The 26,632-nt window shown below is 38.6% G+C and overlaps 2 protein-coding genes across 17 annotated transcripts in view; both read left to right on the top strand.

Annotated features, from left to right (window-relative positions):
- Positions 1-13,764, top strand: part of dst (dystonin) — a 112,865-nt gene extending 99,101 nt beyond the window's left edge. For 10 of the 16 annotated variants that reach the window (XM_017308845.1, XM_017308843.1, XM_017308842.1 and 7 more), the window contains 19 exons: positions 491-660; positions 760-919; positions 2,150-2,344; positions 2,425-2,553; positions 3,380-3,523; positions 4,200-4,388; positions 4,518-4,647; positions 4,815-4,978; positions 5,087-5,249; positions 5,445-5,599; positions 5,680-5,754; positions 5,902-5,919; positions 6,754-6,870; positions 8,236-8,353; positions 9,383-9,496; positions 11,359-11,549; positions 11,757-11,864; positions 12,378-12,504; positions 12,685-13,764. In XM_017308845.1, the coding sequence (XP_017164334.1) occupies positions 491-660; positions 760-919; positions 2,150-2,344; positions 2,425-2,553; positions 3,380-3,523; positions 4,200-4,388; positions 4,518-4,647; positions 4,815-4,978; positions 5,087-5,249; positions 5,445-5,599; positions 5,680-5,754; positions 5,902-5,919; positions 6,754-6,870; positions 8,236-8,353; positions 9,383-9,496; positions 11,359-11,549; positions 11,757-11,864; positions 12,378-12,504; positions 12,685-12,941 (2,724 nt within the window). In that variant the 3' untranslated portion in view covers positions 12,942-13,764. The remainder of the gene's footprint in view (positions 1-490; positions 661-759; positions 920-2,149; positions 2,345-2,424; positions 2,554-3,379; positions 3,524-4,199; positions 4,389-4,517; positions 4,648-4,814; positions 4,979-5,086; positions 5,250-5,444; positions 5,600-5,679; positions 5,755-5,901; positions 5,920-6,753; positions 6,871-8,235; positions 8,354-9,382; positions 9,497-11,358; positions 11,550-11,756; positions 11,865-12,377; positions 12,505-12,684) is intronic. The other 6 variants (XM_017308841.1, XM_017308847.1, XM_017308846.1 and 3 more) reach the window with 6 other exon arrangements.
- Positions 13,765-14,591: 827 nt separating this feature from the next.
- The window catches only part of LOC103477007 (collagen, type XXI, alpha 1), a 49,803-nt gene continuing 37,762 nt past the window's right edge, over positions 14,592-26,632 (top strand). Inside the window, exons 1-20 of the mRNA XM_017308818.1 lie at positions 14,592-15,222; positions 15,693-15,804; positions 16,612-16,735; positions 17,761-18,154; positions 18,246-18,323; positions 19,356-19,451; positions 19,524-19,577; positions 22,058-22,111; positions 22,201-22,254; positions 22,334-22,387; positions 22,455-22,508; positions 22,597-22,650; positions 22,728-22,781; positions 23,158-23,211; positions 23,316-23,360; positions 24,488-24,541; positions 24,626-24,679; positions 24,769-24,822; positions 24,964-25,035; positions 25,121-25,156. Coding sequence (XP_017164307.1) covers positions 15,726-15,804; positions 16,612-16,735; positions 17,761-18,154; positions 18,246-18,323; positions 19,356-19,451; positions 19,524-19,577; positions 22,058-22,111; positions 22,201-22,254; positions 22,334-22,387; positions 22,455-22,508; positions 22,597-22,650; positions 22,728-22,781; positions 23,158-23,211; positions 23,316-23,360; positions 24,488-24,541; positions 24,626-24,679; positions 24,769-24,822; positions 24,964-25,035; positions 25,121-25,156 — 1,518 coding nt within the window. The 5' untranslated portion in view covers positions 14,592-15,222; positions 15,693-15,725. The remainder of the gene's footprint in view (positions 15,223-15,692; positions 15,805-16,611; positions 16,736-17,760; positions 18,155-18,245; positions 18,324-19,355; positions 19,452-19,523; positions 19,578-22,057; positions 22,112-22,200; positions 22,255-22,333; positions 22,388-22,454; positions 22,509-22,596; positions 22,651-22,727; positions 22,782-23,157; positions 23,212-23,315; positions 23,361-24,487; positions 24,542-24,625; positions 24,680-24,768; positions 24,823-24,963; positions 25,036-25,120; positions 25,157-26,632) is intronic.

Genomic DNA, 26,632 nt, shown 5'->3' with positions numbered 1-26,632 from the left:
TGGCACTGGTCAGAACAAGGTTGATCGGTTCATCTCTTAAACTGTCAGGCTCCATGCTTATAGTACCATGTCCAGTACACCAATTAGGTCTGTTTACACAAAATACAACGTCAGTAGAACATAATGTGTTTAAAACTGTTTATTTTATTGTTTGTTCTTGCCATGTATGCATTGTTATGTAGGGAGATTGAGCTAATCCTATCATAATCCGGGGTTGGACCAAATCTATTTGGGATTGGATACTTTTAATCTCTCTGGAGCAGTAGCTGAGATTTGACCCCCTTTTGTGTTTGCCACACATAGCTTTGCATCTTCATCACAACACACACACACMCMCMCACACACACACACACRCACACACMCACACACACGCASAYTAGAGCCCTATTGACATTCCAGCAGTAGTTAGAAAACAATCTTAGTCTGGCTTTTCATCTAGATGTGCAGACTTTTAGCACATCTAAAACTGATTGCGTTTTGTCAAATGCAGGAGTTCCAGAAAGCTCTGGGTAGCAAACACTCTGTGTACGACACCACTGCTCGAACCGGACGGGCCCTGAAAGACAAAACTGCTCTTAAAGATGATAAGCAGAAATTGGACGACATGTTGAGCGAACTGAGAGATAAGTGGGACACTGTTTGTGGAAAGTCAGTGGAAAGGTCAGAAGACATTTTTTTTTTCTTTTCTTTTCTTTTTTCCTCTCACGTCTACTAAATGTAGTCAGGGCACTTTGCTTATTTATTTGTGTTCACCTGCAGACAAAACAAGCTGGAGGAGGCCTTGCTGTTCTCGGGTCAGTTTACGGATGCCCTCCAGGCACTCATCGACTGGCTGTATAAAGTGGAACCTCAGCTGGCTGAGGACCAGCCAGTACACGGAGACATTGACCTGGTTCTCAATCTGATTGACAACCACAAGGTAGGAAGCTCACTCCCAACAAAAGTGTGACAACATGTGTCACAGTTTTGTCGATCATGGATATGAGACGCAGTTACAAAAGCTAACTTTGAAAACATGTAAAGGTTTTCATTTTTGCACCACCGCCTTTCTCTTTCATCCTTTTAATGTTTTTTTTTTTTCTAATCATTCTGGTGCATAAACCACACAAGGGTTGGGCTGTGAAGATAGCTGTGTTTAAACAACTGCACAGATGGCACCATCATGCAGCAAATATATAGCTTTGTGGTATTGTTTGTATGTTAGGCTTGTTTCGTTCAGTATATTTTTTATTGGAATTTTATGTGATTGATTAATTATGTGCAATTGTGAAGTCAAGAAAAAAGAAAGAATGTGTTAGTTTTCCATTAGAGATCCTGTTTAAAGTTCACCACAAGCCTGTGGGGGCCATGTGGAAGAAGTTGATCTGATCACATGAAACTAAAATTAAACTATTTGCTCCAAAACATGATAAATGATTATTGTCATAACCCTGATAACAGCATCTTTAAAATGCTGCGATGGTGGTAACAGTATTATAACATCATACTGTGGTGTTGTTTTTCTTCAGCACGGACAGGGAAGCTGCTTAGACTTGATGAGAACATAAATGGAGCCCCGACTGGGCAATACTGGAAGAAAACCTGTTGAGTTGAGACTGAGGCGGAGATTGAGCTTTCAGCAGGACAGGATTAAGCACACGGCCAGAAATACAAATGAGTTGAGAGCAAAACATATATTTATGTCTTAAAATCATCCAGTCAAACTCCATTCCAAAGTCTGAAGCAACACTTGAAAATTCTCAGATGCTTTCCATCCAGTCTGTCTTAGGATGAGTTATTTTGCACAAGTTTGTAGATGTGCAAAGATTACAGACGCATGTCCCTAAAAAGACTTGCGGCTATAATTGCAGTGACAGGAGGCGCTATAAAGTTTTGACTTGGGAGGGATGAATATAAAGATATGTTTCACATGAAGAGCATAAATCCTACTGTGTTGTCACATATTCTAACAAAAAGTGAAAATGTTAAAAGCAAACTAACACTTTTGCAGAACACCGTGACATTTCACTTTGTGTTTGTCGGTTTTGCCCAGTTTATCGAAAAAATATATATTTCTATTTACATTTGTTTGAATCAGTGCAAAAAGTTTGAAGTGTTTTACACTATGACACATCATCTAATTGTTTCCTTTGTGAACTTGTGACTGTAGGTTTTCCAAAAGGAGCTGGGAAAGCGGACAGTGAGCGTTCAGGCTCTCAAGCGTTCTGCGAGAGAGCTGGTCGAAAACAGCCATGATGACTCCTCCTGGGTCAAAGTTCAGATGCAGGAGCTTAGCACTCGCTGGGATACTGTGTGCAACCTGTCTGTATCAAAGCAGACTCGGCTGGAGCAGGCCTTATGCCAGGTGAAGCACAGCCTCCGTTTCGTTGCGTGGAAGGCAAACTAGCTCTGTGAGCCTTATTGATGTTTGTCGTCTGGCTGCAGGCCGAGGAATTTCACTCTACTGTTCATATCCTGCTGGAGTGGCTGGCTGAGGCCGAGCAGAGTCTACGTTTTCATGGTAACCTCCCAGATGATGAGGAAGCTCTGCGAACGCTGATTGAACAACACAAGGCAAGCAGTGCTAATATTTATGTATTTTCTTTAGAAGGTTTTTTTTTAACCAGCTTAAATGCTGAAAGCAGACAAACCATAGATTTTATGTCCTTTCACTCCTGCAACTACCATCTGTGCTTTGCACAGTAGTCCTTCTTTATATAGTATAATTTAGCAAAACTAACAAATGTTTCTTCTTTATTCAACATTTCTAACTTTAATCAGTGTTTCTTACCCTTGAATGAATCAGCTGAAGGGATCCATCATTCCACTGTGTCACAGTCTGCAGAAATGCTTATTGATTGAGGAAAAACCTCATGAGATCAGGGTCTAAACAACCCGGTTTTTCATTGGTTGAAATATTCTGTATGTCTAATCACTTCACTGCACCAACTGACAAGAGGACAATGGGTATTTTTATGTCTACTTTATTTATTGCAATGTGGATTTTTTTTGTATCCAGAGTAGCAGTAAACAAAATAGCGGGTGCAAAACTGTTTTAAAAAAAAGAAGCGATGAATTAGCTATTACTTATACTGTACAATTTGATGATCGCGCCACCTTCCCATATATTATGAAACAAATCTAGCTTGCCAACATTTTTAATGATGTCTTTTGCCTGAATAAACAGTCAAGACTATGTAATTGCAACCTGTCAGCCTTGTCATCCTTAATGCCAAAAACTGAGTGCTCTAATTTTCCTATGATATCATCTTATTAAAATAGCTCTGCATTGCTCTTACATGGAAACACGCACTAGCAATGATTTATTTTTATGTTTGCTGAAGATAAGCCAATACAAATATAAACAATGTTTTTTTTTAATATATTTTCTGTTTTTAAGGAGTTAATTAAAAAGCTGGAAGAAAAGCGAGTTGCTCTGAACAAAGCGACCAGTATGGGGGAGGCTATTCTCAGCATATGCCATCCAGACTCCATCACAACCATTAAGCACTGGAACACCATCATTAAGGCCAGGTTTGAAGAGGTCAGTTTGCAGCTGTTATGAAATGCCTGCCACATGAATATGCAAATTCACATTTATTTTTATTTTTTTTATTATTTTCTTCACTTTATTGAAGAATGAATTCTCCTTGTCAGGAAGGGAGCTATTGTAGTATATGTTATAAACAATGATTAGTGAGATCCTGTATGTCTTTAAAAAAATAAGATGTAGGTACTGTTAAGTCATTTACATCGAATCAAGGATTATAAAGCTTATATTTCAGAATTCAAGTTCAGTTCATTTGTTTTGTTTTTTTTTTGTATATAATGCCAATTCAAACCCAACATCGTCTCAAGCCACAAAAACAAATCAAATTAATAGAAAGATGTAGTTAATAATATCCTGTCAACCAGACAGATTCAAAGTTATATATTTCCCTGAGTTTCACACATATCACTTTAAGTAACAAATTCATTTTGGATTATTTAGAATGTTTCCAGATTTGTACACTTATTTGATCAACAGAAAAAAACCAACAATCTGACATGTTTTGACTCAAATGTGTTTGTTTTATGATGTATCTAAAACAAACATTTCTTGAAAATGTCCAGAAATTGTCTGAAGATCTAAAGTCCTTTTGAATTACCTTTGTGTAAGTAACTGAATGTGAAAGATCTCAGGTGTTTGTATGTGCTGCATGCATTTTCCATGAGTGCAGGTGCAGGCCTGGGTCAGGCAGCACCAGCAGCGACTGGCCGTGGCGCTTACCGAGCTGCTGGCCACTCAGGAACTGCTGGAGAATTTGCTGACCTGGCTGCAGTGGGCTGAGACCAACCTGAACAACAGGGACAAAGAGACACTGCCTCAGGAAATTGAAGAAATCAAAAGCCTCATAGCAGAACACCAGGTAAAGTTTAACTGCTGAAAAAAAAACAAAAAATACCCACCTCTTTTGTTTTATTTCTGATTTATTTGACGAAGGCATTTCTGGTTTTGTAGTTGTTTTGAAAACAGTAACTGTTCCCTTCCCTTGCAGACCTTCATGGAGGAAATGACCAGAAAGCAGCCAGATGTTGACAAAATCACTAAAACACATAAAAGGAAGCCAGCTCTGGAGCCCCAAATCCAGTCACACATCCCTGTGCTAGACAAAGGACGAGCTGGAAGTACGAATCCCTTTCATATCCTGTCCAGAACGTGGTCCGAGGCAGCTAGCCAACCATTGTGTCATTGCACAGTGATGTGACATCCTAATATTCCTCCTTTTTGCTGCTTAAATGATATCACGATGAATCCCTTTTTTCTTATGTAGAGTTTTATCTTTCGCTTGCAGGAAAACGCTCTCCCACACAAACTATGTACGCATCAACGACACAAGCTCCGATTGAAACCAAGAACCCTCGAGTTAACCTGCTGGTTACGAAGTGGCAGCATGTGTGGCTGCTGGCGTTGGACCGAAGAAGGAAACTCAACGACGCATTGGACAGACAGGAGGAGGTAAATCGACGCTTCTATTAATTCAGTGATTCTTCTTTTTTTTTTTCTTCTTTTTTTTTTTTTTAGAAATCTGTGCTTACTTTCATTTTTCTTTCCTTTTTGGTTTAGTTAAAGGAATTTGCAAACTTTGACTTTGATGTGTGGAGGAAACGCTACATGCGCTGGATGAATCATAAAAAGTCTCGAGTCATGGACTTCTTCCGCCGCATTGACAAGGACCAGGATGGCAAAGTGACCCGACAGGAGTTCATCGAGGGAATACTCTCATCCAGTAAGTGCCCACTACAAATCTAGTAGAATTCAATGTGCTTCCATCCATCTGTCCATCTGTTTATTTGTTCATTTAATTCAGGATTCATCATTCAACTTTTTTTATTTGTGCTTTAAATGAAGAAGTTATTTAATTCTAATAATGGAATTTTGGAAATGTACGAAGTCTTGATACAATGCGATTGCTCCTCTAAAGAATTCCCGACCAGCCGCCTGGAGATGAGCGCCGTGGCAGACATATTCGACAGAGACGGTGACGGTTACATTGACTACTACGAGTTTGTGGCGGCTCTTCATCCGAACAAAGATGCCTACAAGCCGTTGACAGATGCGGACAAAATTGAAGATGAGGTGATGCAAACCGTCATGGCCTGAGTTCAATGTCTTTTAATTCAAAGGAGCAGTTCAGTAATACGGTGTATGTTTTCCAGGTTACCCGTCAAGTCGCAAAATGCAAATGTCCAAAAAGATTCCAAGTAGAGCAGATTGGAGCAAATAAATACAGGGTAAGTTATTATTTACCTGCGTTCTATCTGAAGCTGATTTGTTTTGTTTGGTGGAAAATCAGTTTGAAGGTAAGTGTTGAAATATGCAAAAATTAATCACACCTTTGCTAACGTTTGAATATTTTCTCATTGTTTTTCCATCACCAGTTCTACCTTGGAAATCAGGTACATCTGAAAGTCCTCCTCTTTGCCCACATGTCTGTTTGGTTTCTCTCAGGCCTTTATGCTTTTTCTGCATTTACTATGTTTGCTGTCCAGTTAACACTTCTTGCCCAGATTTCTGGCTGCAGTTATTGGACTGGAACTCAGAAGTAGAAAGTAAAATTTACAATAACATCAAACAATTTTTTTTTCTGAAGTCAATCAGATCTTTAAAGCGCCATACAAAGCCCTACATGAACAAGTTTAATATCTGTTCCTGTAGCTGTTTATGTATCTGCTTTTGAGTTTCAGAAAATAAAGTTTTGGCTTGCCAGCACCATTTCAGCCCATGTATTCAGTGGCTCACGGGCATAAATTCATCAGCTGGGCATCTAGTAATGCTTTCTGTTTGCTTGGCTTTGATGCTTCAGTATCATGGGAATGATTTACCTCCACAATGGCTGACACAGTTTGATCCATCAGCCGAATTCTTATTATCAGAGAATTTTAAAGTTGGGCAACTTTAATGATGTTTTTTTGCTCTTTTCTCTTGGGGAAAACAAATTCTGGGATGTTACAGTGCCTTGCGAAAGTATTCATTCAGTTAGGTTTTTTTTTTGGTTTATCACGTTTTATCACAAAAGACCATAAAATACAGAAAAAAAATTTGACTACAATGTGCCAAAATGTGAAACAGTTCACTTGACGTTAAATAATTTTGCAAGGCACTCTTATGTGTTGGAGAATTCCGTTTGGGATGAAGGTTAGTGAGACGGGACAAGGGTGTCAGAGGTGGTTTGTGCAACAGTTTGTATTGATGTTTCACTCAACAATGAATTGAAATAACTCTTTTGACAGTTTGGTCTGGTTCACTGCTTACATGACTCCCTAATGGGCGATGAGACAATAGCAAACAGGGAAAATCAAAATCTTACCCACCACCTACACGTTGAGGTTTTGGAAAGCTGTATTCTGGTAAATGGTTACTCTTCAGATATTTCTTTGTGCCTCTTTTTTACTTCATCACCTGTAATGTTTCTGATCATTAGAATCACCAGTTCACATTAAATCATTCCAATACTCATAAAAGATTATACGAAGATTTTTCTTTTTTTCTTTTTCTTTCTGTTTTTGGGAAGCAATGATGAGGAGTTTGGCGAGAATCATCAGTGTTTGATCATGTCTGCGTGTCACACGTGAATTAGGCAGAAACGACTCGAACCATTCCCTCATTTTGTTCTCACTGTGTTAGCAAAGCTAGCTGCATCGGATATGCGTCAGTGCCATCAGCGCATTCTGAGCAGTCGTAGCTGTAGAAAGTGCAACAAAGGTTGCAGGAGTTGGATGTTTGCTCCCTTGACCATTACGTCAGCCTGCTGTTTATGGACAGAAAGCATGCGACTGTGATTGTGATCTGCACGTTTTTGTGCGACTTCAACTGACATGCCACCATTTTCATAGAGCTTGAAGCATTTGAGTCCACGAAATGCTCAGTGTTTGTATGTTTGTACGATGTGATCAGGTGAAGGCAAATTGTTGCACACTAGTACCCCCTGGTGGTGTAATGATGTGCCTTCAGCTGTAGTCTTTTACAGGCTCAACCTGCAGTTACGGGTTAAGCCACGCGTGACTGAATTCGATGTGAGATTATTACAGTGAGAACCAACATGTGCAGAAATGACTCAAAAAAAAAATACGTCATTCACTTGTGCTTGTGAAGCTGTGGCAGTTTGAGTAATTGCTGCTCAGCTCCACAAACTCTAAAGGAGCCTTGAATCAAATTCTCACAGGTCTGTATGTAAAGCCTGACTGATACTGCAGCCGAAACGTGATCTGAACTCTCTTTTTATGAAAATTTGATTGAATGACTCAGACAAAAAAATTGATAAATCGTCGTGAAAATTTCACAGATGTCATTCATGATGACATTGTTCAGTCAGGCTTATTATCAGACCATTTGAGTAAAGGAAGTCTTGTGCACATAAGTGAAATAAAGAAATCATAATCAAAAACATTAAAAGAACAGAACCTTTTCGATTAACTTTTGAGTAATTTGTGTGTTTGACAATTGAAAGTAAACATTTATGTTTTGTGTCTGCATATCTTTGTAATTATGTGAAAAAAAAAACAGACTGCACACAGGGCTGATTTTTCCTTACTTAAATAATTCAATTCGTGCCAAATGAATCCATGTGAATCCTCCAAGCAGTCTGTTTTTTTTTTGTTGTTTTTTTTTTTCTTTAAGTTGCGCAGCTTCTTGTGTGTAGCAACAAGGAGCGAGCAGCAGTTAGTTCAGTGTTTCTCACACGTCATCTCTGTGCTTTCCCTGCCCCGTATCAGTTTGGAGACTCTCAGCAGCTGCGTCTCGTGCGAATTTTGCGCAGCACCGTAATGGTGCGGGTGGGTGGAGGCTGGATGGCTCTGGATGAATTCCTTGTGAAGAACGACCCCTGTCGAGGTGAGCTCAGAGAGGAAGCACCAAACAAACATTGTGGAAGTGAAATAAAAGAGTGAAATTCAATGATTCATTCAGAGTAATAGAAGAACAGTTATTATTTTAACAGATTTTAAGTCAATTTTGAAAGATACACCAGACACACTCTGGTTGATAATGAAATATTTTATTTTCTCTATTTTTAATACTTAGTGGTTTGGAAAGGAAATTCTTAATTGCAGTACTTGCAAAAGTCACGACATAGATTAGAGTTTTGTGGTTGATCTTTAGGTAAAGCGTCGACATACTAATCTCTTTGAGGCTTTTAATAAACTGCATTTGAAATATATTTTAGCTGTCGTTCCATAAGATTCAACATTCACTTTACTATCATTCAGGACTACCTCAAAGACCATCGTGACAGCTTAAAAAAGATGCAAATATTATAAATAAACAGATATAAAACCAGTAGTAAAGATTAAAGTGGTCATTAATTATACATTGTAGGTAGTGAAGGAGTTCTGTGTGGGATATCAGCTAGTTTTAAACCATGTTTTTCTGACTAAATTAATATGTGTTATGGTTTTGCATTAGCGATTTGCACTTTTACCATTAGTAGCTGTAGACGGTGGTCTCATTCTATTCCCCAGAGAATGTAAATCCTTAATCTAAAGGGTTCTTCGGAGAACAACTAAAGGGTTTTTTCGAGAACAACTGTACGTTTTCTTCTGATTCATTGTGGTGCATTTACTGACTGAAATAAGTTTGGTGATCGTTAAATTAAGAAACTGGTCTGTGTAATCTGATCATTGGTAATTTACTTTCTTTTTTGTTGTTTGCATAACCCTAAAAACTGAAAACTTAAAACTGAAAATGATCAAAAAAACAACAACACACATTTACAAAATTCTTTATTGATTGTGAAATCTTTTGTACATCAACGGATAAAGTTTTAGTGCTCTTCATGTTTATGCTTTTCTTTTTTAATAACATCAATCTGTGTCTCTCCTGCTTAACCCCCGCTGCTGCCAAACATGGTACCGTTTCTTCTAGTCCATCACCACGGGAGCAAAATGTTGCGCTCGGAATCAAACTCTTCAATTACTCAGTCTCCTATAGGTTGGCAAATCTCACACTTTCTCACCTTGCTCCATGAACCCACTGGCGGTATGTGTGTCTGCACATCCGAGTGTGTGGTGCTTGTGATGGTCCTGGTGTGTACCACTTGTGTAGCCTAGCAACATGTGAGCGCTCACTGTAAAATGAACGGCATTCTCAGAAAACGGCTACACCCCCAGTCAGCTGCCGCTGGGATTTTTCATGCATGCAGTTGTTTGTGTGACTCACATCACCTGCTGTTACTTTGTCCATGAACTTGGATTATTTAAAGACTTGAGAGAACAAAGTCTTTCCGTGTGTTTTTTTTTTTTTTGTTCTCTCAGCATGCACTGCCAATTATCTTTTTCAGCCGAGACGGGGATCATAAAACAATGCTTATCTGACTAACAACTCTGAGTATACAGAGAGTTGTCTGACTTCATGATTATACCTTTTTGTACTGAAGCAGAATTCATTGCATTTTAAAACAATGCGACATTTGCTTTAAATTGCATGAAGGTGCCTTTTTTGTGGCCAAACTGATTTCTTTGTGCGGTTTATGTTTCATTAGTTTTGTAAATTATTTAATTTGACAAATTTTAGCTGTAAAAATGTTAAAACTTTGATGTTATTGTTGGAAGCAGTAGCTGAGACTGGCTGAGAAAAAAATAATGATAATAATAAAAAAAAACAAACAGGTACAGCTCAGTAAATGACAACATTATTGAAAAGTTTAACTTATTTGGTAACTCGGCGCAAAAAATTAAAACCTATATATTATTTAGGCTCATTATGTTATATGACCTTTTGGTTTGTCATGTTAATTTAGATAATTTTACAAAAATGTTTTTTATTATGACCATGCATAAGACTGCTGACTTTACATTTTGTTGGGCAGACTGTCACTATATTTAGATTCACAAGTAACCTGAAGCTGGAGTCAGACCTTCAAAAGCCATCACACACAAACGTATTCAAGATCAATCACATTTCTTGTGTTAAGCAACTTCTTTGCAAGTGACAATATAAGAAGAACCTCTTTTAGGCAAATGAGGGGAAAAAAATGTTCTTGTGTGCTAAAATCCTCTTTTCAGATAAAGTTACATGTTGCATTTCATTTAGAAAATCAAGGTCCCAGAGTTTGCAATAAGAGTGTGGAGAGGCTTACACTCCAATGTTCTCACACTCTGTAATAAATTGGGGATCCTTGTCATCTGCTGTTGGTGGTTCGCTGCGTTTTATCAAGTCCACACTCCAGCAAAACCACAGGCTGATTGCCTCCATGCCACGCTGCATTCATGCAGTAATTCTTGCAAAACCAAGCATTGTGTCACATGGACATGCTTTTCAGTGGGTTTTCATCATCTGTAAGCTTTAGTCATCAAAGGCCACTACTGCAGTGTGCACAATCTGAGTTTTAATATTTTTGACCGAGTTACTAAAATATGTTGTCTTTTATCTGCTGTTGTAACGTATTGAGGTATACCTGTATTCCTCTAGTGTTGCAGCAGTATTTTCCTTTCTTTTACTCATTCTGGTTGAGATGTGTTGCTGCATGAGCCTTGCTTTCATGACAAAAGGCACCTCATTATCTTAACACTTTATTTCATAAGTCAAAGATCTCTAAAAATGTTTTTGATGTGTACGTGGATAATTGTTTTAGTTAAGCCAATTACCTAATTTATTTAGATTTCCCTTTGCAGGTAATCTTTCACAAAATGTATGTTGCGAAGGCTATACATTTTACGAAATTCAAATCTAATCTGAAACATGATTGTAAAAAAAATAAAGTGTTATCACCGTTATCATCATCATCATCATCACCATTATCATTACCACTGTCACCACCCTGAACGCATTCAAAGCATAGGGTTGCAATCCCTATTTGGCCGATTTATCCTTTATGTCAAATTCTGGAATGCATTTTTCAGCTAAAGGCCGGACCAACATGGAGCTCCGCGAGAAATTCATCCTCCCAGAGGGAGCAACACAAGTAATGGCGAGCTTCCGCTACAGAGGCCGGAGGTCTCGGCCGTCGTCCAGAGGAGCCTCTCCCAACAGATCCACCTCAAGTCAGAGCTGCGCAGTTCCAACAAACCCAGCTGCCACCAGCACTCCGAAGGTGAGACCTGCGTGGCAGACCTGTTCTCATTTTGCTCCCCAAAGCACTTGAAGAGTTTAATTTTCATCTCATTTAGCTACTTGACTTTGATTTTTCTGCCACATATATTATATAACTCCTCCATCCACTGTTTCTTGTAGTTTTTTTTTGTTTTTTTTGATTTGTGAATCCATATGTTTTGTTTCTTAATTTGCCATCGTTCCCTAGACTCAACACATTGCCCGCAATTATGATAAGCCATGGCTTACAAACAGCAAACCCTCCACTCCTCTTAAATCATCAGACTCCTTTGAGAGCCAAGGTTCATCCTCAGAGGTATTGTAGAAACCAGCATGTGATGCAAAATGCTTCAAGCTTGTTACCCAACTGACATCCACTGTATTTCAAGCAAATGTGAAATACACTAAATTAATATTAAGGTGTTAACCTTGCATGCGTGTTGTTTTTCTAACAAGGAGACTTTGAATAAAAGACAAAAAAAAAAAAAAGATTTCAGTTGGGTCGGGATATTTTGAAGTTTTCAAAATTCTGCTCAAAATCTGATGTGTTCCTGATACCTGGCTGCTTTACTTTGATGCACTTTGTGAAATTTTAATAGTTTCTAACAGTTTGTTGAGTTATTAACCCTTTCATACTAACACCTACTCACAGGGGCTTTGCTGATGTTACAAGAGGGTCTCAAAAGGGATTTAATTAAGATTAACTCTAACTCAGTGACGTCTGTTGTGTTTTTTTTTTTTTTTTTTGGGGGGAAGTTTGTTGTGTATTTCAACTGGAAATAACTGAGTGACAAGAAAACTTATTTCTGTTTCTTTGTCTGTGTTGCAGGGCACAGCAGTTCAAGGCAGCAAACTGCGTCTTCCAGGCTATTTATCCGGCAAAGGATTTCAATCAGGTGAAGAGGGAACCTTGATCAACAATGCTGTACTGAAAGCACGAGCACAGACAATTGGAGGTAAGTTAATTGCTGGATATGTCTCAATTTCTGTTTTGAGACATATGGATGCTTTTTAAAATTTGGAGCAGGTTTGCTGAAGCTTGCAGAAAATTGTTTAATTTTATTTATTTATTTATTTATTTATTTATTTATTTATTTTTAGTAATGCTTACTTACATAACGGCTTCATGCTTCCAGAACCAAGAAGAAATTCCAGCCGACCAGGAAGTAAAGCCGGCAGCAGAGGCAGCAGTCGCAGAGGGAGCGACGCCTCTGACTTTGACATCTCAGACATCCAGTCTGTGTGTTCAGACGTGTCGGAGACGGTCGGCGATTCCGCGCGAGCAACTCTGCGCTCTGCGTCCCGCCAACATGGAGGAAAACCATCCAAGATCCCTACTCCTCAAAGGAGAATGGCTTCCAAAAGCAAACTGGCCAAAGGATCAAAGCGATAGTCAGTGGCCTTTGAAACAATGACCCTGGAGCAAGTTGCACCCTAAAACATATACTGGACACTGTCGATGTCTACCTTAAGAGACTGCAAATTTGTTGAGTGTTATTTAATTTGTTGGGAAGATGTAAAATATTCTGTTAAGAGGCAATATGGTTTAATATAGTGTGCGAATGGATTGTTGATGGCCCTGTGTGTGTTGGTTTTTTAATGTATTTTATTTTTTCTGAAACAAATGTCAAATTGTTTTTTATTGTATTTAATTTTATTTATGCAAATCCTGTAGAGGTTTGACAAACACTAAAAAAAAATTAAGTAAAAAATCTGGGAATAACCATGCTAAATGGTAAAATTAACTTTTCTTCACTCTAATGAAGGGCAGAAAGCAGGAGAACGTTTTAAAAGTAACTGAATGTACTGTAACTTATGCCTGCTGATGTTTTGGAGTAGTTGGTGCAATATCGTACCGCTTGAGGCACTGCAAATATCTATTTAAGTGCTTTATCATACTGCCACCTTGCATTTAAAAGGGCAATGCAATATAATACCTAATCTCTAGTAAGCACTCCAGAAACCTTTGAAAACTCCTACATGGGAGAAGTAGCAGAAGCCTTGTAATCCTCACGCTTTTTGTTTGTTTGCCACAACAGCTCCTACTTAGTTTCCTCCACTTCGCAGCGATGTGTGGCCTTGATGAAGTGCCACTCCATGTAGCCATTCTGTGTGCATTCATGTCTATGTATGGTTCATTTCGATAGAGCTGAAATTGTTATTGTAATGTTACTTTGTAATAAATCTGCTTGCAAAAAGCCACCGGAAACTGTTAATCGCCCTGCAATCTTCTCTGCTTCTCTCGCTTTTTGAATTATAGTGGCAAGCAAAAAGTATCCCCACCAATTTAACTTGTTCACATTTTGTTGAGTTTCAATGATAACCCTCTATGCATTTCAAAGTTGTAAAGAACGAAAATAACAGTTTCTTTTTAAATGTACAAATAGAAGTTCAGAGTTGTGTTGTGTTCATCCAATTCCCCGAAGTCAAAACTTTCTAGGACTTTCTTTAATTACAGCTGCATGGTCTTTGAGGCATGTCTTCATTAACTTCACTCAACTGTACACTGAAACTGGTGTTTTTCTTAGCAAAGTGGTCTTGCTATAAATTGTAGACTGGAAGTAGGTGAGGGCTATCCCCCCATCCAACCCTACATTCACATAAAGTCCTAGCTGTATGATAAATGTCACTGTTCTTCTGGAAGATGAGCTCTGCACCAACGTTAATGTCTTTAAGTGTTAGCATTTGTCTTTAAGTGTTAGCATTTGACCACACGTAGCATTTTGTTTGAAGAACAACCTGATGTTATGGCATAGTTTTTTTTTCCCATATCTGGAAAATATGATCGAACAATGCAAAACTTGGAACATTGTCTTATCAAATCAATTTCTCAACTGTTTTCTCCCGGACCTGTCCGATGTGTGCCTCATTGTGTTTTTTATTATACTTCTGTTAAAAACTGATTCACGATGATGTGCTTCTTTGTTCTGGTGTATCACATGAAATCTCAATAAAGCATATTGTGATTTGTGGATGTCATGTGGCAAGATGCAGAAAGGTTCAACTGGCCACGAGTACTTTACAGGGCACCGAGTGTGTGCTGTTTAGCTGTTATCTTTTGTAAATAGTGCTTCACTGATCTTCTGTGTGGTGATTCAGTCGGGTTGGAATGTTTGCAGAACACCTCGTGTTTAACTGTGAAATACTACGCCTTCCTCTCAGCTAGAAAGTGTAGATGATGAAACACTTAAATTTAAAAATAATGTTTTAAAATCTACTTTAAAATAGGGTATGTTTAAGATTTTGTTGGAATCAAATTTCTAAGATCTACAAAAAAAGCACACTCCATACCAATGCACAAAGCCACTTACGGACATTTTCTTGAAGGCCTAATTGTCTTGCATTTTCAACACTTTAGGTATTGTACCTTTTAAATGTTCCAACTTGCTGTATCTGCCTTTTGCTCCATCTGTTAAACAAGTGTGGCAGACTGAGGTCTGTTAATATGACCAGTGTCTTGCTGGCCTATGAGGAGAGACAGATTCCCTTAGGGACCACAGGTGGAGTGGAGCTCAGGGGACAGGCTCCTCTGGGCTCCTGAACCTCTGTGTGTGAATGGCCCTCCTGCTCAGCACAAACTCAGGCCCTCAGGCTGCACTTTAAACTGGGATATATCATCACTGCAGGACCTGCATACGTTCTGTCAGCAGGAGCCCTGAAAACTTCAAGAACATGTGAGTAACTTGCTGTTTTTTCTCTCTCTCTCTCTATTAAGAAATACGTTGTGAACGGTTGGGACAAATGACGTTAAGAGGACCTCTTTGTAATTTTCATTTATAAAGATTCAATTAAATTTATTTGATTTACAAACCCATTACATGTATTTTCTGTCCTATTTGTCAGGTATAAAACTGAATGCAATTTAACCTTAAGCCATTGATGTTTGAATTACTCACCTGAAATTCAGAAGAAAATGCCTCGACTGGTTAGGATGCTTAATTTGCTAACAAATTCACATTTAAATATTGTTTTAAGTTAGTTTTATTTTTCTCTATTTTCTACTTCAGTCTTTCCTGGTTACTTATGATATATTTTATGCATTGGATTTTGAACATAAGGTTCCTATTTAATAATGCAACGCACCAATTAGTCTGATTTGATCTTATTTAGTTTACATGACTTAAACTGAACTTTTGTATCACAGGTACTCCTAAACTCCAGTCTTTAATCATCAAAAATGCCAGTCTTCAGGGATATGCTGCTGTTTGTGGCAATCGTTTCCATCTCGGCGTCAGTCCATTGTCAAAAATTGCCAAGTAAGTTTAAATCATGTGATATCTGCATTAATGTAGCATGTTTAAATAAATCTGACATCATTCTGCACACAGAAACAGTATGTTGGTAGAGCATGATTATGCAATTCTAATCTTACATTTTAAAGAGATAGCTGAATCAAAGTAGGCAATCTAGTAAAAGTAGAGAAAAAACATTTGTGAAGATTTTTTTTTTATAAATTTTTTTTTCACCATGGTTGCTGTATTTCCATAGTGTGACCAGCAGGTGTCAGTGTGTCACCGTTCCTCAGTCAGTATTTCCAGTAGAGTCAGTGTAGCTGTTCTGAGGTCATCCTGAGGTTAATGTGTGTACATAAAGCTTCAATGTGCTGCCACTGGGGCTCGATGCCACTGTAAATTAACCAGCTGGCACAATGCTTCTTTGACTGAATTAACTGCCAATAAAAATGTACAGTACGGTTAGGAGAGAAAACAGGACATTTCCTCTGCTTACGTCTAAATATATGAAATCAGAACCTCGTCCAGCTTTCATTCACAATTTCTTGCCTTAAAAGACACACTATAGTCACACTGGGCTAATACAAACTCAAACACAAATCACTGTGTGTTGAAAGTTCAGGAGCCAAAATACACCTTCAGGAAAAATAAACATGCTGCTCGAGCATAATGGCTTTGATGGATTGCGTCATTATTCACAACACTGAGTAATGCAGCTACTTTACAGAAATCAGTGATATCAGCCCTGACGTATGATTCAGAAGCAGACCAGCTACTCTAATTGTTAAACTGAAGTGACGTCAAACTATGACTAAATGTTTGTGCTGTGAGGTTTTGATCTGCTGGAGGAGTTCCATGTTCCTGAGTCGAAAGGAGTGAAGAGAGTGGATGGGTCTGAAGCTGAGGCAGTTGCCTACCGCATCAACCCGTCCGTTCATTTGCAGAAGACACTGAGGTATTGTTCTTCACTAGATAATCCAGTAGTATTACATGAAAAGGAAATTATGCATTCAAGCTGACTTGGTTTCACTTACTTGTCCATGCTTACATGCGCATGTGTTCCATAAAAAATAATCATGTTTGCACGTGTTTAAAGCCTGTTAAAAGTATTTTCTGTCCTATTTAAAAAGTAAAAAAACAACAACATAAATTTCAGAAACATATCTTCTGTTACTGTAAGCAACAAGCTGTGAATAATATTAACACTACTGCACCATCTGTTGTCGTCTTCTGATAGAAATACTGCATTCAAGCTTCTCTTTGGCTAAGGTCTTCTCTCCAAGGTTTACATTCCAGCAGGACAATGTCCTGGAACATACAGCAAACGCTACAGTAAAATGCTTTAGATCATGGGTGTCCTGCTCCAGTCCTCAACGGCCGGTTTCCTGCCAGATTTAGACGTGTCTCTGCTCCAACACAGCTGATTCAAATGGTCCAACTCGCTCCTCAGCATGTCAAAATTCTGCACAGGCCTGCTGACGAATCGTTGTTTGATTCAAGTGTGTTGAACAAGGCCAAGACCTAAAACATTCAGGATGCCAACCCTTGAGGGATGGGTTTAAACTCGTCTTCTTCAGAGCAAAGCAGTAGGATGTTTTGCAAAGCATTTAATGGATTGTGATAAGATTACACAGAAAACTTAACAGATAATAAAAATTAGCAACTGGTGAGATTTACTTCCAAATAAAGTGCTCAAATTGCTGCCGTGGCAATATTGTGAGGTTAACGGGATCTTAATTTTCATCTGGAGTATCATAACTTGATTTTAACCATTTCACAAAAACCAGATGTGGGTATTGCAGATGTTTCAAAAATCCGAATTTGATCATGGTTGGTCCATTTTAGACTCAATTGAATTTAGTTTATGAAACCCATCTGTTTCACCAAAAGCTCTTCAACGTTTTAGGTTTTTTGTTTTGTTTTGTTTTTTTTTTAGAATTATTCAGCTCTTTGAATCTTAATCTCAGTCTTTTTGCACAGTGATGTGTATCCAGATGGACTTCCCACTGAATACTCCATTATCACAACATTTAAAGTGACCAATGACACTGCTCAAACGTCCTGGAACCTTTGGCAAGTCAGTGACCCAGAAGGACGAGAACAAGTCGGCCTGCGTTTCCAGCCTGATGGACAGTCGTTGGACTTTTTTTACACTGGTCCACAGGGGACACAGATGGTCAGGACTTTCCAAGGTTTGCAAAAATTGTTTAACAGAGAGTGGCACAAGTTGGCTCTGAGCCTAAAGGGCAGCCAAGTAAGGCTGCTGATCGACTGCAAGGAGATCAGAGTGGAGAGCATCGATGAGCCAAGGCCAGTCATCCGAAAAGGCTACACATCCATCGTGAAACGGGCTGCAAGAGACCGATCCGCTTCCGTATGTTGTAATCTTGAATCTGAGTAACAATAAAATTTGTCAAAGTTTTAATAAAATAATTCATTTTCTGTTACGTCTTATTGTCATCTAGGTGGATCTCCAGCAGATGCAAGTGTCATGTGATCCAGAGCAGGCTTATTCAGAGAGCTGCTGTGAGCTCTCCGGTGTGGTAAGTTGTCTATAGTGCTAAAGAGATGTTTCCATACACTCATCATGGGCAAAATTGCCACATTAGTGTTGGATTATTAATGGAACATTTTAGCCATTTTTCCCCCAGAATGGAATGACCATCCAACAAACAACTTCTATAATCTGAGAAATCTAGGAACAGGCGCATAAGTTTGAATTTATTGTTAAGTTTTCTATAAAACACTTATGAGTAAAATCAGACCCACTTCCACAAGTATTAAGATGAATTTCTCTTCTCCAGTTGAAGACTTTTCCTTTCAGAAATGGTGGAGTTTATTTGGTTTTGTTTATTTACTGGTATGAATCTGCCTACTGACTTCCGTATTTTTAATGGATTGAGTTTGGAAACCATCCCTTAAACTTTTCCATTCCAATGCCATTGTTAACGTGTTTCCGGGACATCTTTACTGCTAGAACACCCACATGGGTCTATGTTTCAGCTGTCTAGCATTGGATTCAGGATAAAATTGAAGCAATAATAGAATAGTACCACTGGTAGTGAATCTGACACTCAGCATTGTACTACCACCATGTTTCACAGTTGATCCACTTGGTAAGGGTTCTTTTATTGCAGTGGGTGTATATATATATATATATATATATATATATATATATGTGTGTGTGTGTGTGTGTGTGTGTGTGTGTGTGTGTGTGTGTGTGTGTGTGTGCGTGTGTGTGTGTGTGTGATATATGTGTATATGTACAATTTTGATCCAATGCAAATAAAGAAAAATTCTCAATAAATTTAAACTTGAACATCTAATTCCAGTTTGAAAAAAATAAATCACTTAAGAAATGCGTTGTATGAAAATTTTCCCTACCTGAAAAATAATGTTTCCTTCATGTGATTAAGAACAAGGAACAAGTTTAATGTGATACATATGCTCGTGACAAACTCATGTTCATCATGAGCATATGTAAACTCTGCCTTTTCAGCCTCAAACATTGATGCACTTCAGTTATTGTACAAAAGCGTTAAGCTTCAAACCTACGCTGGTGTCTGTCTGCCCAGTGCGGGGGATATGCAGAGATCGGCCTCACAGCTGGAAGAGCAACTTGTAAATGCCTGCATGGACAGCCAGGACTTCAGGGCTCTCCAGGGCCAAAGGTGATTGCACCTGCATGGAAAACTTGTACGTCACTTGAAACTATTCTGACATGCATGCCTCCTGATCCATAGGGTCACAGAGGGCTTCCAGGAAAACCCGGAGACCAAGGAAGACTGGGCAACTGGGTAAATAAATACAACATGTTAAACTGTCATGCAAGCATCGAGGCTTGCATAATACAATATGATTCATGTTCTCAGCATGAGTGCAATTGAGTTGTTCTCACTGCACCCTGAGGAGTTGAGTTGACTCTAAAATGACAGTGTAAGACTGTGGAAAATACAAGCAAGAAACTCGACTGAGACACCAATGAATGGAAACAGATCTCGAAACGAAGGCTCGAGATCTGCGTCTCGAGGGCTCCGAGTGTAGTCTTGTGATGATTCTTTTAAGGAGTCTGAGATAAACACAAATAAACACGTAATGGTACAGAATTTGTTTTTGCGGTTCCGAAATAGCAATTTCAGTATTAAAGTGTTAACCCCGTCAGTTTTCAAAGAAGGATTTCTCTCAAACTGGCTCAAGATAAGAGGATTTCCAATGGTTTTGAGTTTGGGAAGAAACCCAGCCAGATGTTCTAATGAGTCCCACACGCAGAAAAAAAAAACTGTTAGGCAATAACTGTACCCTCCGATGATCTGGTAATGAGCACGGGTCAACTGTTTAACCAAACTGCTATCCTATGGTAAGATTCACATGAATAATCAGATTTATCTCATGAAGACCTTATTGGGGGGGGGAAAACATGGAAGGTATTATTACAGAAGAAAATCCCCCGCTAAAGGAGCCAGTTGCACATACAAGAGCGAACCACAGACGCTGTTATTTCCACTTTGAATTTATGTCTTGTTAATCTCTTTGATGCTTTGCAGTAAAACTCCGAGAGTTTTAATAACCCTCAAGAGAATACGTGTTTAAGACGGAGATTTTTCTCCCCTTTTTTTTTTTTTTTTTTTTAACATGTGATGGCTTGGCGTTCCTCTTGTCCGCGGACTCAAACAAAACTCGTTCCGGTGCCTGAAGAAACACACATAGATGGACATACACCCAGAGCACATTTCCAGAGCTCTACATGCTACATGTTCATGTCTTCAGTTGTTGCTCATCTGGGAGGAAACATCTGTCTCCAGTAACTGGTTTAGAGTTTTGACCTCCTGCCAGCTTGTGAATCACAAAGCCGCAACTTATGTGCTTTCTAGACGCATCCAAGGAGGGCATGTACTGGCACAGGTACATGGATATGCCCATCTCAGGTGGTGGGTGGTCCTTCAGTCGGACAAGCTGCCCGGCCCACATAAATCCAATAAATGTCACAAAATCTCTGAGGTGAACCTCTGTCCAGCTGTCTCCACTGAATGCACACAGTTAGATGAAATGGTCAAATAAACTGACAACACAAAGGTGTCCGGGCCTTGTTTCAACAGTTTGTTGTCTCGGTTTAACGCAGGCAAAGCAATGGAAAGCGCTTTTCCATCTACAACTCAGGAAGTCACCATCTGTGCAAACAATTACTGTTGTATTTATGACTAATGTTTCCTGAATCTGGCTTTTCTATTTTTTTCCGCAAATGTGATAAATGCAACCCTTGCAAATTTAGGATCCCCCGAAATCCCATGAAACAAAAAGAAACAACACAATAACAGGTGCATTTTAGTAAATTGTACACAACATGATACATTAGTTAATTTTTTATTGATTTAGAACATTATTACTTACAGGTAAATAAAAAAAATCACATCCTGTAGCTCTTGTGAGGTACTAAGGAAGCCCAGATTGTTTTAATAGTTGTTTTCATTTCATCTGCTCCACACAACACAAGGAATCAGAAGCAAATTTCTCTTTCATTTTTAAATGACATTTTTCTTCCAATATTTTTCTGTCCTCTCAACTTTCCATTAATGTACTTGGATACAGCAATGACCTTGTGAGACTTATCTCCCTTGTGGAGCGTATCAGTGACCTTTCCCTGGACAACTGTCAAGTCAGCAGTCTCACTATGATTGTGAAAGGCATAGCATTCAGATTACTGTCAAAAAATATCTGCAGAATTTCCATAAAAATCATTGTATACTTTTATTTTTCTAATTAAATCTTAGTGTCTAATCACCCAAATTCCTATGGATAAATAATTAAAATATGTCACTCTGTGTAATAAATGTCCAATAAGTTTCAGTTTTCAGTGGAAATGAATAAACTTTTCTATAATATAATTTAAAACGTACCTCTATTTGGATATTTCATACCTACTAAATTCAAAATAGTACAAAGAAATCATAAAAAAATGTATACTGTAAAATATTTACCCTTAGCTTTGTTGTTTGTTTTACAAAATAAATAAATGTTGGACTTACCTACAGGTTTGGAAACTATTGAAAGTGGGTTCTTTCAATAGTTCTTTCAGAGCCTTACAAAAGTTACAAGCCGGGCTTACAGCTTCGGTTAGCGGGTTGCTTGAATGATTTGTTTATTTCCATTCATTTCTTTGGTGATATCAGCAAGAAAATCACAAACCACATCCTACACTTGTCACAAGAACACAGCTTCAGTATAAACAACACATTTAAAGTTCTGCAGTGGAACATGTCACGCTTGTGATTTCTTGTAGGGAATCCGTGGCAACACAGGGGACTACGGAAACATTGGTGAGACGGGACCAAAGGTGAGCTCCGTCTCTGGACCCGAGTGCTCCGCTGTTTTGCTGTCTCATGCATGGACTGAATTAATGAAGACTTATGTGCACATCCTCAGGGCGAGCAAGGAATCAAAGGAGAAAAAGGGATGAGAGGATCCTGGGGACAAAGGGTAATTTATTGCTTCTGTTCATCCTATCATTTATGATGAAACACCACAAGTGTGCATGAACGGGATGCTGTGTTCGCAGGGAGAGAGAGGTCCGCAAGGGCTGAAAGGACTAAAAGGATCTGCGGGCTTTAAGGTATGCTTGTTGCTGCAGTTGCACGATTTCAAAGCTAACTTTTAATTGGACGTATTTGCAATCAAAGGGAATTCGTGGACTTACTGGAGACAATGGAGAGGCTGGGAAAGCAGGGGAAGTGGTATGGTTACTTGTTCAGTTTCAGGAGTAAAACCCTTTAAACACAGTCATATAACTGCTGTATTAATTACTCTTTTATTTCCTTTAAGGGCACTAAAGGGCTTCAAGGATATCCAGGGATTCCAGGGTTTGAAGGAGTGAAGGTATTTGTGTGTCTTTCCTATTTAGATGATTTGCTTCTCATTTTAAATCATCAGAACTCATCTCTCTGCATTTTCAGGGCCAAAAAGGGAATTCTGGGGCTACGGGGCGGCCCGGACCCAGAGGAAAGCAGGTGGGTTGTGGTGGGAATCCCTGTTCCATTATCCACAGTGGGACATGCTTAATGTTTTGTTTCTATGTTCACAATCCCCCCATGTGACCACAGAGGGCTATTAAATCATCTCTGACGGGGTAAAACACTGGAATCAGACTGCAGTGGGTTTTTGGCTGTTGTGCCGTTTCCATAAACAGCATTAGTTCATGTGGCTAGATTTTGGCGCAGATGTAAAGGCCTGAACTGTATCAACATGAGCGAATGAGTCACTGAAAGAAGAGCCTAAGCCGCATTGGTAATCCCTTGTGCTGTAAACGAAAGAGGACTTCCCCGTTCATTGTGTTGTCTCAGAGTAACTTTCTAATCGGTTTTGTTTCACATGCTGACTTGACAGGGTATTGTAGGGGATCCTGGAGAAAGGGGAGCTCCTGGAGAGAAGGGAAGGCCTGTGAGTATGAAATGAGATATTAAAAATGATCAAAGAAAAAAATATATATGTTAAGTGAAATTAATGTGATTTTTGATATTTTTTTTTTTACTTGTAAAATTCAGGGTATCCAAGGACCTGTAGGCAGAGCTGGGACTATTGGATCAAAAGTAATGATAAAGCCGACACAAACACTGCATTACATAACACAATGGTTCTCACATTTTGTATCACAAGTATGTCAAAAAATATTAAGTTTTCTAAGTACCGCCATTTTCCCTGATGTTTTTAAACGTCACAACAGGAAATGGACATTTCCTGTTCGGTGAAAAAGAAAATGTATGTGCTTAATTGGACAAATGATGCAATTTCAATTTTCTTTCTTCTACTGACAGCTTTACATTTTCCTAGTATAGAAAATGATGAGAAAGATCCTTATAAGTTGGAATTCTGAAAGGTAAAACGTCTATCAGCTCTTAACTCTATGTCCAACATGGCTGCCTTGCTTATGAAGCATTTATTTGCACATTTGACATTTTCTCTCATTAGGTCTTTTGTACATTCAGCACTTCTCGACTTACTTTAGTAAACATGATGCTGCAGAAATCAAAATGTGGTAAATATGTTTTCCTAAGTCTGTGTTGCTGTTGTCATTTGCCTGATCACTGAATCTATCAATTATCACATCCCACTGGATTTTAAACTTGGAACCGTGACACAGTTAAGTTGGATTTTGAGTCATTTTCATATGCAAGTTCTAAATTTAGAGATTGATGGAACCCAAGTCATTTCAGCACCAGCCATGGTCCAATTCTGAGGGCAAACTATCGACTACATTGATAGTTGGATTACAGTATATTCAGTGTTTCGCTCTATTTTAAAGAGTGTGGTAGGAAAACATAGCATGAAACATTTTCTTATTCACTCTGTAGTGTGACATTGTCAAGTGTTTCACAAAGTCACCTGCTAATCAGTCTCCTTTTCTTGGATGCTTGCTGAAGTTGAGCTTTGAGACAAATCATAGAGAAAAGCACCAAGAAGTTCTGGGCCAGAGAATATGGCCTTATCTTGCCAGATTGAGCAGTAATAAATGTTTTAATTTGCAATGCACTCTTTAAATCATTTATTTAATTTTTGTGTGAATGTCCTGCACAGATTTAAGTTTTCCTTGCATACGCCATCCCTAACCCTTTTCACTACCAATGGCAGCTAACGAACCACCAGTCTGAGAACCATGACATTAACATACATTTGAAATACTTAGTACACTTTTTACTAATGGTTTGGACATCTCTAGGGTATTATTGGAGATCCGGGTTTACCTGGCAGAGATGGTGATCCAGGAATAGAGGTATTAGCTTCTGTTTTATACATTTCTCTTGAGTTTTTTGAGTGTCCTCTCATTATCCTGTAAATGTCATCTTTTTTCTTGCAGGCATATCAAGGACCCCAGGGTCTCAGTGGAAAACCTGGGCGTAGCGGTGGAAAGGTCTGATCTTTTTTCGGTTCCGTAAATAAATGTGAAATGGAGTTGTTTTTGGCAGATTAATTTATTGCCATTTGTATTTTTTTTTACAGGGAGAGAAGGGCACCCTGGGGCCAGCAGGAGAAATGGGTCCCCAAGGCCAAACTGTAAGTCACATTTTCAAGCCCTTCAGTCACTCCAGACAAGCATATAATACATTTTGTCTGTAAAGTAGTTTGCCATCTTAAAGGGAAGCGACAAAGAATAAAGCAGACTCTCCATTGGTTTATAAATGTCTTACTCTCTAGGGGCTGAGAGGTTACAAAGGTTCGGCGGGAAAGCCAGGAAGACCTGGATTTATTGGTCCACCTGGACCTACTGTAAGTGCTCCCAAAGAATTTTCTTGACTCTTTCAAACACCAGTTAATTTTCCTCAATCAATTAAAGCATGTCAACTCTTTACAGGGTCACGTGGGTGTACCTGGAAAACCAGGAATCAAGGTAAAACATCCTCTGACCATTAGAGACAGAGCGAAATGTTTCATGGTGGCTACTCAGGATTTATTTCCTGAGTCACTGAGTCACAAAGATTAAACGTTTTGCAGATGTACTGTCTTTCCAAATCGATACTTTTTACTGGTTTTGAAAGAAATGTTGCACTTTTAGGAATTCAACTAAAGATCCACTGAGTTAATATACAGACTACTTAAAAGTGTCACCTAAATTTCTGCAATGCAGTGCATGCAAATGGTAAATACATAACTGCTGTTGAGGCTTTACTGCCCTCGCTTGTAATGAGAGTGCATAATTATCAAAGTGCCCCTCTGGGCCTGTTCGTGATATTTACAGACTAAGCCAAGCCAACGAAGATGACAGATTTTCCAGAAAGCACAAACAGCTGTTTGAGTTTCCTTGGCATGCTGTGGCAAAGGTAAACAAATCTAATCAGAAAGAATCGACGCTTGGAGCAGAGCGCTGCCTCTACAAAAATATATATTTAGAGGCATGCAAGTGTGAGTTAATAAACATTAAAGTTAATGAGAATGAACAGGACTGTTCCTTAGGGATTGAAAAGTATGCCAAATTTTACATATGAAGATTAGCACTTGTCAGTGAAAAAATGAAGCTGATACACTCTGCAGAGAGAAAATGAAAGGAATTTTATTGTTTGTGTTCAGTGTTATTCCTCCATGAACTTGCAGCTTTGCAAAGTTGATGGTTTAACCTGAAATCTTGCATTTGTCAGGTTGCGCCTCAGTCCCACACATACTGGCTTCAGTAAGACACAACATCTGTTGAGTGCTTTTTCTACATAAGCTGCAGGACTGATCAGTTGAAACACAATAAAATCAAATCTAATCACTACATTTTATGGTGATTACAATAATTCACAACAAATAGCTAAACTTGGGCCAAAAAAGAGTTAAATTAAAAAAAAGGAAAAGAAAATTGTGAGCCCAAAGTTTTTCTTTTTTTAATTCATTGCTTTTTCTCTTAAAATAGGACACAATCTCCTAGAGATTATATTTTTATCTGGAGCAGTTACTAGAGGTGATAAGCCAACTCTACCAAGTAAACTGTCTTTTCTGATATGACTTGTTGATAATTAGACCAATAATATTATTTTTATGGTCCAACAAGTGTGGGTTTTTGCAAGTAATGTAACCCCCAGCCAACATGGCTGGCTGAAGTTGATGCTAAGATAATATTATGCATTTGGTTTGTGAAACTCTTGAAATGAAGCCGGACTTGTAACCACATTCACAAAAGGTTTGCTAATTTAGGCATCTATACAGAGGATCAACATTAGCATCCAGTGTCTCATTATTACCCACGTAGCTAACAAATGTATTATTCCCTCATTTAATCTGTGCTCAAACATGTAAGCATTTCAGACCCTAACGTTGTAAAAGTTGCAAGTTTTGTGCTTTTGTGCTATATATATATATATATATATATATATATATATATATATAT

This window comes from Poecilia reticulata, linkage group LG15 (genome assembly GCF_000633615.1).
Source record: "Poecilia reticulata strain Guanapo linkage group LG15, Guppy_female_1.0+MT, whole genome shotgun sequence".
Lineage (NCBI taxonomy): Eukaryota > Metazoa > Chordata > Actinopteri > Cyprinodontiformes > Poeciliidae > Poecilia > Poecilia reticulata.
Note: the sequence above shows the minus strand (reverse complement) of the source record. Positions and strands in the feature narration are given on the sequence as shown.